This window comes from Solanum stenotomum, chromosome 6, assembly GCF_019186545.1.
Source record: "Solanum stenotomum isolate F172 chromosome 6, ASM1918654v1, whole genome shotgun sequence".
NCBI lineage: Eukaryota > Viridiplantae > Streptophyta > Magnoliopsida > Solanales > Solanaceae > Solanum > Solanum stenotomum.
In genome coordinates, this window is record NC_064287.1 from 55,474,148 (window position 1) to 55,486,391 (window position 12,244).

Consider the following 12,244-nt stretch of genomic DNA (forward strand, 5'->3'; position numbering starts at 1 on the left):
ACATGGAACCAATTGAGATATCTAAGAGTCATCTTACAGTTATTTGAACCTATGTTTGGTCTGAAGATTAGTCTGGGAAAGAGACATTATTTACCATTTATGATGTTGAAGACTTGCAAATATTAGGAGAGAATTCTTTCTCAAAAAATATTAGGAGAGAATTTGGGTGACGGACATGTGAACTTCCAACTACATATCAAGGAACACCCCTAGGTGCCAGATATAAGGCCAAACAAGTACGGCAAAAGATAAGAGAGATTTGAAAAGAAACTTGCAACTTGGAAAAGACAATACCTATTCCCTATGTTGCTTGGATTCTTCAAAAATGTCAATGGGTGCTTGTCAGATTCTCCAAAAGTAGTATATTTTTGGAGTATCCGACATGGGTGCAGCATCGAAAGTGAAGAGTCCGCGCAACTTAGCCTATTCCTAAGTGGCAGAGTCATACTCATCAACAGTGTATTGGATACTCTTCCTACTTATATAATGTTTAGTTTTTCCTAGGCCTGCAAGCATAATGAATAAAGCTTACTGGGAATGAGTGGAAAGAAATGGTAGACGTTTGAAGACAGGTCCTATTCCAATCATAGAGTGAAATGGAATTGCATTGTATCCTTACTTTTTTGGTGTTAACAATTGTGTATAGTTGATATAGATCAGATGGTAGACTCAATAGGAGACTTGTAATTAATAATATTCCTTTTTGGAGGTCGTCAGCATGCCCTTAATACTGAAGAATACAACCTTACCAGTTTCTAAAAAAAAAAAAAAAAACTTACAGGGAATGGGAATTTAAAGACACACAACTACAGCCTATCAAGTGTCTTCAACCACACCAGTTTCGACAGAAAAATGTCTGATGCTTAGATGAGTTAGGGGGTGTTTGGATTGGCTTTTTTTAAGTGACTTATAAGTTAAAAGCTAAGTCATAAGTTGGGAACACCCAACTTTTGACTTTTGACTTTTGACTTTTTGGGTACTTATCCAAATTCCAAACTCTTCAAAAACTAAAAATAGCTTAAAAGCCAAAAGTTACTAAAAATAAGTCAATCCACACACCCACTCAGACATATAATGGTAGTTGAAATATTATGTAAATGTATGAGTGTGTATGAATGTATGTGTTTAACCAACACGATTAGGTACATTCATTTTTCTTCCTCCCAGAAAATAGGTTTTCTCCCAGCAAGTATAAGAGGAGTAATACATACTTGAACTTTGCCACTGTGTTCTCCACCAAAGCATTATTGAGTAGAATGCCAAAAGAAGAGCACTTCCAGCCATTATTACAGCTAGACCAACTATATCTCGTCCCAATATCAACATTAACCAGCCTCCCCATGTAACAAGCACCACCACCGGAGAGATCACAGTTATCCAGGCAAACAGAGAGAGAAAACTGCATATAATTCCCAGCTGGGGCCCTTGTAAGAATCCCGGCCATTTTCGAGCAAAGATCCAACTGAAAGGCCAAAAAATAGAGATATTAACCACAAAGAAGAACATTTTTCATCCATAAAAAGGAAAATATTGATATATCTGAACAGATACATGAACTATATTTATGGTATAGAAGTAGCTAGACAGAACTGTCAAATCAAACAATAAAAAAAAGAAATATAGTTGGACAGCAAAATTGGGCAACCGGACAGTCTCGTGGATGAGGTACCAAAGACAACTAAAGGAAGCACCAATTGCTGTGGTTAAACCAGTATATCTTTGTTTTGAAGTCTTTAATATGTACTGCTGTTATTAAAAAGCATCATAGATCACATCCCATGTAAGCCAGAGAACACAAATGGCCACAGAGGTCCTCTTTTTTTCTTTTTCTTTTTTTTTTTTTTGATGAAATAAGATTCTGTATAGCTTGCATCAGGAAGATGCAAAGTTACAAAAGACATGTTAGATCCAACAACAGTAGGTCTTTTAGCATAGGGAGCTAATCAAAAGCAAAAGAGGGCTATTAAGCCCACAGAGAACCAAAGAAATCTACAAAAGAACCAACATCATTTACAGGAGCATAATTAGTCCAACTAAAAAGCAGTAACAGACATCGACACTTAATAACTGGATAGGAGTTAAAATACTATCAAAACATCTTCTATTCCTTTCTATCCAAACACACCAAAGTTACAGCTAGGGATTATTTTCCACATTTTCTTGATGGCTTTGCTGATTCTCCAAGAATTCCAGCTATCAACTGCTTCCTTTATAGTCAAAGGTAGTGCCCAAGAGAGGTCAAAAACTAATAGGAACATGTGCCAGGTGTCAGCAGCCACTGAGCAGTGCAAAAAGAGATGATTTATAGTTTCTAAGTTATACTGGCACATGTAGCATCTATTACTAGTTGGGACTTTCTTCTACACAGGTTGTCTTGAGTCAGTGTGGCCCCTTGCAGTGCTATCCAGGTAAAACAACTGATCTCTGGGGAGGTTTTGCTCACCAGATAAACTTCCATGGCCAGAGATGAATTGACTTCTTCTGTGAGCACATTTTGTGATGCCTTTACACTGTATGTACCTTCCTTGGAGCTGCCTCATCTTATTGTATCCATGCTTTGGCTATTTATAGTGAAGTTGTTTAATCTTCCCAGTAGGTATAGAACATCTTGTAATTCCCAATCTTGAATACTCCTTCTGAATTGGACATCCCATAGGTTGCCTTCTCTGTTTTTCTCCACTGTAACGTTTGGGTTAGTGGCTATTAAAAAGAGAGTTGGGAATCTGGTTTGCAATGTGGAATCACCAAGTCATTTGTCCTTCCAAAACTTCACCAAAAGCCATTAGCCCATTACCAGCCTTGAAGGACATGTCCTGCTAAAAATAATCTTTTGAATTGTTATTGTGTTTCCAAGGTCCCACCCCATGTGGTGCTCATGGTGCTCCAGTTGTCCTGACAGTCAAACTTGGCTCTCACAATATCTTTCCACAGACTATTAACCTCGTGTCCATACCTCCATAGTCCTTTAAGGAGTTTTTGGCCAAAAACATCCTTAAACTATACCCTCAACCTAAACTACATCCTTAAATTATTTTTCTTAACGGAAAACATCCCTCAATTATTTAAAATTTGACAATTTTCATCCTTTTGTTAAAATTTGTCAAAAACTAACAAATTCTTCACAACAACATGTACGGTTCACACTACTCTCAACAAATTAAACTCCCTAAATCACCCCAATAAAGCAATTTTGTTCATTCTACATGCATCTAAAATAATATTATAACTTTTTTTAGTAACAACGTTTTGCATTGTCTTCCTTTTAATTAGCAATTATATTTTTATTTACTTTTCATTTGATTTGATATAAAAGAATTATCAATGGAAATGTTTTCTTTTCATTGAATCTGCAAAAAGTGGTGTCGATCGGAGACTTTTACTTCTAATAATGGAAAATGAAACTTAGTAGAGATCAAAATTAGTTGAATCTTGATCACCTCAATTATCAATTTACCCCAAATCTAACGACATTTTGACTTTGCAAGGTGAAGATGATGTGAAATTAAGCTCCAACTCCATTCAGTTGGTAAAGGAGAAGAGCAAATCATGTCTCCTCGTAGACTAACACCGTCCTAACATTGTTTTTTTAACAGCAAACATGAGTCTCAATTTTATTTTATTTTTGGATGTTTTTTCCAACCGATAATAATATTTTAGAATTTTTTTATGAGAATAGTATGAATTGCATATGTTTTGTGTGGAATTCGCTAATTTTTTGATAAATTTTAATAGAGGGATGAAAGTTGTTAAGTTTTAAATACTTGAAGGATGTTTTTTGTTAAGAAGGATAATTTAAGGATGTAGTTTAAGCTGAGGGAATAGTTTAAGGATATTTTTAGCCAAAAACTCGTCCTTTAAGCAACAGACACTTGTTGTGCTTAGCCAAGTCCCTAATTCCCCGTCCATCATTTTAGATTGAATTACTATAGGCCATTGCATCAAGTGCATCTTGTGGTCTTCATTGTTCCCTTCCCAAAGGAAGACTAATCTAATTGTTCGAAGATATTATTTGGCATTGGAATGAGAAACATGATGTATGTGGGAATGGTGTTAAGAACATTGTTGATTCGGGTAACCCATTCCCAGTGAGAGGTATTGTATTTTCCATGTATCCATCCTCTTCTCCAACTTTTCAGTTACTCCATACCAAACTTCCTCCGACTTATATTTAGCTCCCGGAGGCATCCTTGGGTAAGTAATAGGGAAATGAGCCAATGCCACAACACATAATGTTAGCCAATTCTTCCAAGTTTGGTACTTCATTCACCGGAAAGCATGTTAATATGTAAACCTGAAATAGATTCGAAAATAAGAAGGATTAGGCTGAGGTATTCCAACTGCAACTTGTCTGCCCCACAGAATATTAGTGTCATCTGCATACAATAGGTGGGACACTGATACAGAGGCTCCAATACTACTAGAATGTTAAATCCTTCAATCCATTAGATGAGTTTAGCTTTGTCTAGCTTAACTTAGGCCTTCCATGGCTGTGATGAACAAGAACGGTGAGAGTGATCTCATTGCATGATTCCTTTCTTGGCCCGGGGGGATTGGTGTTCGGACAGCGTATTTGACAGTATTAAGCTTTCTCCAACCCCCCCCCCAAAATCCCCCTAAGATTTGGTTTGATCAAAAGCCTTTTCTACATCAAGCTTGTATAAGACTCCAGGAATTCCTCTCTTCAATCTGTCATCTAGAAGTTCATTGGCAATTAGTGTTGCATCACTGATCTGTCTGTCTTCTAGAAATGCATTTTATTCCCTTAAAATGAGCTTTCCCGTCACTCTTTGAATCCCCTCTGCTAAGAATTTGGCAACTATTTTGTATACACTTCCACTGAGGCTTAAGTTCCATTGCACCTTTCCTTTTGGGGACAAGTGCAAGGAAGGAGGCATTGGTGGCTCTGACCATTTGATCGTTTTGATAGAAGTGGTTCATGGTTACCAAAATATCCTGCCTGATGAAGTCCCATGCTTTTTGACAGAGCCATTGTGTAGCCATCAAGCCTTGGTGCTTTGTCTGGAGCACAGGTTTTGATGGCTACCAAAACTACTTCTTCAAATGCTCTCTCTAGCCAGATTTCATCCTCGTAGAAACTAGCTACACTAAAGGATCTCTTCTTTGATGGCATCTTTATCTTCAATGATCTCTCCGCTGATTTTTTAAGGTTGTCAATACAATAGTACCTCCAACTAAAGACATCTAGATTTATGTCTCCAAGATATCTTTCTGCTTTGGCCATTTGTTGTAGTTCCAACCTAAGGTGCTTCAGTTTATTTTTCTCCTGTTGCTATTGGACTCTTTCTTTTGTTGCTTGTTTAAGCGATGTAAGCTTATCCAATAACTTAAGTCCTTTTTTGTTCAAATCGGCCAAACTCTTCTCTATTCCACTTAGTGATGTCTTTTGTCAGATTCTTCAATTTCTGCACAAGCATAAAATCTGGCCTTCCACTAATTAAGTAGCCCTGCCACCAGCGATTTTTGTCAGTGAATCCTTCTACCTGATGCCACATATTTTCAAACTTGAAATAAGACAGTGGCTTCCCAATCCCTACATTCAAGAAGAATAGGCATGTGATCTGATATCAATCTAGGCATCCCTATTTGTTTGATTGGTTTGAACCTATCACACCATTCTTGGGAGATTAGGAACCTGTCAATTCTTGATGCTTGCAATGAATCTTCCCCTTTAAGCCATGTGAAATGAGCCCATTGTAAAGGCCAAAGGGAGATCAACTAGGTCTCGGATTATCTCAGAGAAGGAATTCATAGCCCTGGATCTGATTATACAACTATACCTTTCTCTATCTAATCTGCATAAAATAAAGTCTCCCTCAATCACCCACTTTTTAACCCATAAACCTCTTATAACGGCAAGTTCTAGCCAAAACGTTTCTCTTTCGAAGTTGGTGTGAGGGCCATACACCCCTGTGAAGCACCATTCCAACATGCAGTATAAGGTGTAAACGTCTTGAAGAGTAGCTCTATTTACCCATAGCCTACATGATAATGATGCCTAACTTGTTACTTGATGACTTGAGTTCTGCCAACTAAACCCAACGATTACCCCAAATTTTGCCCGATCCAAGATGCTGGCCACTTATCAATTTTGGTTTCCTCAAGGCAAACTATATTGACCTTTCATTTTTGTATCAATGAATTAATAGAGCTCCTGCGGTGTCATTCAAGCCCCACATATTCCAGCTTAGTATATTTTAATTGCATTCGGACCAGGCCTTATGGTAACCTGCTCCCATCTCCTTTCATGTTGCCTTCATAATTCAAACCCCACTTTAGCCTCTCCAATTCTGCTTTCTGCTTATTCTGCCCTTCCTTTCCATTACTCCCTGGAGACTCGTGATTTTGCAATTGTTTCTGCCTCTTCTGATCCATCAATTGTTTCTGTCTCTTCTGATCCATCAATTGTATGATGTCAATAACCTCGTGCTCAAACCCATTGACATTGACCCAAAGGTTTTGCATGCCTTGAGCATTAGTGTATACGACTATCTCTCAGTTTCCAATACAGTTGAGGCGTCAATTACATGCCTACTGGAAATACCTTCTTTGAAAATTGTACCATGGGAGGGCGAGGTTGTCGCAAGAGGAGACCTCACCTTCAAAGCCAGACCAAGCACTTTTTGTTGGAGGAATTGAAAAATTTCTGCAAAAATTATGTGTTTTCTGTATTTCTTCATCGTCTGCTTCTGAATGGAGGAGTGTGGTGCTGGCTTACAAGGGATTGGGCTTTTCATTTGAAGATCTCATCCCTTGGTGGATAGAAGGAATTATCATTGATATATTGACTAGGTCAAATTGCACAAGTGTCAAATTTTGACTATACATACCGCATAAGCATACACATATTCCTTTTGAAAGGTAACTAATAAATTAAATAGAAAAGCAGAAATTAAAATTATTTTCCACTAAACTGAACAGGATATTTAGATATGTGGAACACCTTTTAGAGTTATTTCTCTAACAAGGTGTTGGACACTTTTGATAAGAGTAAGACAAACAAGGAATGTTACCTTACAATACAGTTTCTCACAATGATCAATACTCCCGATGTCCCTAATTACTTGTCCACTTTTCCTTTTTTAGTAGTCCCTAATTACTTGTCCATTTTGACAAATGGAGAAAGGACAATATTTTTACCTATTATACCCTCAATTAATTACTTTGAAAAAGATAGAATTTTTTGAAAATCTTAAGTTTTTAATTCATCCACTTCATAATCAATAGGGGTAAAATGATAAACTCACTATATCAATAATTGTTTTCTTAATAGGTGTGTCGATTCAAAAGTGAACAAGTAATTAGGGACAGAGGGAGTAGAAAGGCAACTAAAATTACTCACAGAGTACATAACTCATACCAAGCCTATTAGGTTGTAAACCCAACAAGTGTCACATGACATGACTGTGAACTTGTGGTTTGGCATTTCTCAAAATAATTAGGAGATGGCACGGGAATCCTATTTTGATTGAAAAGTGCTGATGTGGAGCATAAAAGTAAAGTTAATTTAGCAGCAGTGCACAAATGGATACATATTTGGGACTTGAGATTGACCAGAGATAGATTTTTTAGAAACAAAAGAAAAGGGGAAGCATCGAAAGCGTCTATTACATTGAAAAGATTGTAGGGATTAGGGAAGCATGTAAAACAAATGTTGAGGTTCAATAAGCAGCAGATGCAAGTCCTATTATTCATCTCAAATCACTATAATATTGTCCCAAGGGGGTTGCCTACACTTTAGTAACAACTTGCAGACCTCAGGTTCCAATTACAGCATAGGTGTGCGGGATTACGTTAACAAACTATATTATGGGGTAGATAGATTTTCAATGAATATATTAAGATTCTTGTAAGCTAGTTAGGACACCACCGTCAATAAATAAATATTGTCTTATCTTACATCTACAAACCAGAACTAATAAAAATATTTGGGGTTTCCAAATGTAAGGAATTCATCTTCACTTAGCAAGTACATACTCTTCTGCTACTCTCTTTAGCACATCCCCAAAATCATTGGATGTGTTCTAATTATACTGGGTATGTTGTTATTGTTGTGTTCTAATTATTTTCCGTCTTCTTCTAGGTTCTTACTTCTAAGTGGCATAATTGTTCTTCCTCGCAGGTTCTCTCCAGGTGCTGCAATTTTAGCTACAATCTAGTGGATAATCTCGACGTGTAGTGGTGAGCCCGAGGAAGTAGTGGAGTGTTCTATGTGAAGTCTTTTTGTGAGAATTTTTGGCTAGGTGGAGGTTGAGTTCCCATGTAATGCAATATGGGATCCAAGTGTGCTGAGGAAGATGTGTTTTTTTCACTTGGCTTGCCACTAGAGGGGTGATTCTGACAGCAAAAAACCTTGGAGCGGAAGGTTGCCAGCATTAATTGGTCTTGCATGTGCAAGGAGATGGCCGAGGAGGTGGATCACCTTCTTCTACATTGTGGACTTACCATGAGATTATGGTGGAATATGTCTAGGTGGTTTTGCACTCCTTGGGCAATGCCAAGGACTGTGAAATATTTGACGCTCAGATGGAAGAGAGGGAGAAAGAGGAGAGAAAGAAAGGCTTGGAACGTGGTTCCAGTTGCGTTAAGGTGGGTAATTTGGAGAGAGAGAAACAGGAGAGTTTTTGAAGGTGTAGAGTCAAGTTTCTTGCAGTAGAGGAGTATTCTCCGCTCCCTTATTTTCTTTTGGTATAAAGAGAAAGCTTTTTGTTGTACCAAGGATTGGGTGGAATTTGCAGAGAATCATATTTTGTAGTCTTTGATCTTTTGTATAAACTTTGTATATGACCATTTTAGTTGGAAGTACTTTACTTGATCAAAAAAAAATGTATAGCTCTAACACCAGTATAGATGACCTTCATTATTCACATTTGAACCACATTTAAGATAAGCAAAAAGATAAAACTCTATGGAGAAAACAATCAAAATGGTCCTTGATGTACAGGTGTTACTTTATTTTGGTCCTTAATATATCTCACTTGATTGAAATGGTCTTTAATGTATACTAAGAGGTGTTCATTTGGGTCCTTTACCCTAAACCTAACAGATTTATCAAAAAAAGGTGTTAAGTTCAACTGTAGGCCACCGTGACTAACAAAATCCACCATTTTCTTATTTGTTAACTCCAAAAAAAGAGCTTCATAATATCCAACGCCATCTTCTCTACCTTCTCTAACAAAATTCACTATTTTCTCTTCCCTTTTTCTGGCCCAAAACTCTCTACTTTCTCTAGCAAATTTTGCAGCTTCACTCTTATTTTTCATTGTCCTAAAATAGATTTCCTTATGCAGCATTTGACAGGGAACCTACATGAATTTCCAAATTCAACTTAATTCTCCAATTCTCTGCCTAACTATGCTGAAAATGGGGGAAACATACAAGCAAAGCCCCAATTTCCCAGGAGTCAGAAAAAATAACTATTTGAGCTCACAAAAACATATCCTCATTGAAATTTAGCAACAAAAATATCATGTTATTTCAAGATTATTGGAATCAACATGTTTGTGAGCTTAGATGACTCAAAATCAATTAAAAGTTTCAGTCTTTATTCCAATTCTAAGAGTGCCAGGATACAGTTTATTGCTTACTGCATATGAGAAAAGAAATCAGAAATGAAAATTTTGGAAGTAAAAAAATTACCTGTAAATCCGCCATGGCCTCCAATTAACTGCCCAAAGTAAAGCAAAAGAGGCAGAACCTAGCACAGAGAAAAGGGTCCCCGAAATCACACATGCCAACATTAATTCATGCTCATTTCCTTCCATTTTCCTCCTTTATCCACCCTTTCTCTGTCAACTGCATCCAAAAATGTAATATTTATCACAAAAATAGAAAACACACAAAATTTTCTGTAAGTTGAAGGTTTTACCTACCTAGCTCAACAAAAACCTCCCAAACTAAAACTGAAACATTCCCAAACAGAATAGGGTTTTTGCCAGACCATAGTCAAGAGTAAAGCTAGGATTTAGAGAGAGAGAAAAAAAAGCATCTCGTGTGGTGTGGGTCAATAGAAAATTGTTGAAGAAAAATCAAAACCCTAACAAAGCTTGGAGGAGACTAGAGAGGAGAGAAGAGTAAAGTAAAGGTACAAGTGAGTGTGGATATAAAATTCTGAAACGTCAGTGCTTGTAAATAATAAAATAACAGCTGGGTTTTTCTGTCTTACCTCAACGCTTCTAACATCACAAATTCATTCTCATTTTTGTTCATCCGTATTTATATTATATTAAAATTTTACTTAATTAGTGTAAAAAATTATACCTATAAACGAATTTAAATATTGAATGTAAGTTCATCGCATTAGAAACTTTATTTTTATCGGACGAATATTCAGTTGGATTAAGCAATCAATGGTGATAAAGGAGAAGCCAAGGAATGATTTATATGAATCAGAGACTGGTATTGCAATAGGCTCTGTTGAACATCTTGGCCATGAAACCGAGCGCAAAAGATGTCCCATCTTGTTGTTCTCCATTGAAGATGTTGACCCTGCATTTTTTTTTTGCTCCAGAAACAATTATACCTGCCACCACCAACTACAAGTATAATCATTGGCCGTCAATATCTTACTCTTCAAGTTTATTTAAGTTTCTTTGATAGATTTGTGAAAGATATCTAATTTGTTTTTTTTAAAATGGTTCATAAAGATTGTTTCTAGTTATAATTACAACCAAGAGACATAAGACTCCAATTTTAGTATGTTTGTCAATAATAATAAACTTATAGCTTACTATTCTGAGTATCAACAATCTCAACTTACTGGATTAAATTATTTAGATAATATACCTTATGAATATATTTTATTTAAACGTCATCAATTTTAATTTAGCTAATAAAGGTAATAAAATTTTACTGCTAAAGGAATATTGAACATATTTTCATTTTCGTTTGTGTAAATGACTCAAATCGATTTATACAATTTGATTAGAGATTGGTTACCCTCACTCATTTTTTTTTTCAATTGCTTGTTTTGTTCATGTTGTGAATTAGTTTAGGTTTTTATTAAAAATAATAAATGTAATGAATATGTTAGTGGCATGTGTTATATCACGGCATACAAGTAACAACTTCTTATTTTGATTTTCATTCAAATAGTGATGGACTAGAAAATAGAAAAAAGACAGAGGTGGAGCAACGAAATTAAAAATTGAAAAAAAAAAAGAAGTACAAAATAAAAATACAATAGGATGGACAAGGATGCCATTATGATACTTCTTATCTATTTATTTTTATTTTTTAAGTTTCTTTACTCTTAATTTCATGTCATATACTGTGAATATGAAGAGTGTATTTATTGTTTATTTTCTAATATTCAAGGTAAGAATGAAGCAAGAAAAATATGGTGATCGTTTTGAGAACGTTATGTGGAAGAAAGATAGAAATGTAACCTATGACTTCAGAGAATTACGTATTTTCTCCTGCCTCAGCTTCACATATGGAAGGAGGGCGAGGCGTAACACACCAGGGTCCCAGGTCTCCAAGTTAGCCCGCACTTTTTCGAAGAATCCTGCACCCATGGGCATACGACGTCGACCTGGCAGGTCTTCCCTTTTCGTCAGAGCTTCATGGGCGTTGCCCCGTTCCCTAATCAGATGTTTGGATGTGAGCTATACTCCGCGAGAAGTCAAACGGGGTATGAATTTCTTTAGTTTTTCTCTATTAAAAAAATTAGTCCGTACCCTCCTTTTCTGTCTAGAATTTTTTTGGGCATGAGTTAAGCATATGGTTAATTGTTCTTTCTTTCGATTTGAGTGTTGGCACTTTTGAAGTCTCTTTCTATAGGCGTGAAAAAACAACAATGTCATAACTCTTCAAGGTGATGTGGATAATTCCTTACTCCAACTTCAAATGAACACTTTGCATGAATTAGTACCAACTCATGAATCAACCGATCTTCTATTTTACAGATTAAAGCAAAAGAACTCTATAATGTTGAAAAAAACTTGAAAGCCACTTGACTTTAAGGAGGGAGATTTTACCACAAATACAAAGGTTTGTACTATAATAATTTTCCAAGATTTAATTTTTAAAATTGATAAAAGAAAATCATAAAATTCAAAGATGAACAAAGTCATAACTTTGAATTAGATAAAGGTTTGTACAATAATATTGATTTGTATATATCAATATAAATAAAAATTTATGTTAAGAACTATAAATTATTCTATAACAAACAATTACTACTTTGCAAGAAAAGTGTGAATTACATGAAGATTTTCCTGGAGAT

General features: G+C 36.0%; 1 protein-coding gene across 2 annotated transcripts in view; it reads right to left on the reverse strand.

The window, feature by feature from the left end:
* LOC125869217 (calpain-type cysteine protease DEK1) overlaps positions 1 to 10,112 on the reverse strand; it is a 34,819-nt gene extending 24,707 nt beyond the window's left edge. For both annotated transcript variants that reach the window (XM_049549786.1, XM_049549787.1), the window contains exons 1-3: positions 9,891 to 10,112; positions 9,658 to 9,813; positions 1,212 to 1,462 (exon numbers count right to left, since the gene is read on the reverse strand). In XM_049549786.1, the coding sequence (XP_049405743.1) occupies positions 1,212 to 1,462; positions 9,658 to 9,782 (376 nt within the window). In that variant the 5' untranslated portion in view covers positions 9,783 to 9,813; positions 9,891 to 10,112. The remainder of the gene's footprint in view (positions 1 to 1,211; positions 1,463 to 9,657; positions 9,814 to 9,890) is intronic.
* Between the last annotated feature and the right edge of the window lie 2,132 nt (positions 10,113 to 12,244).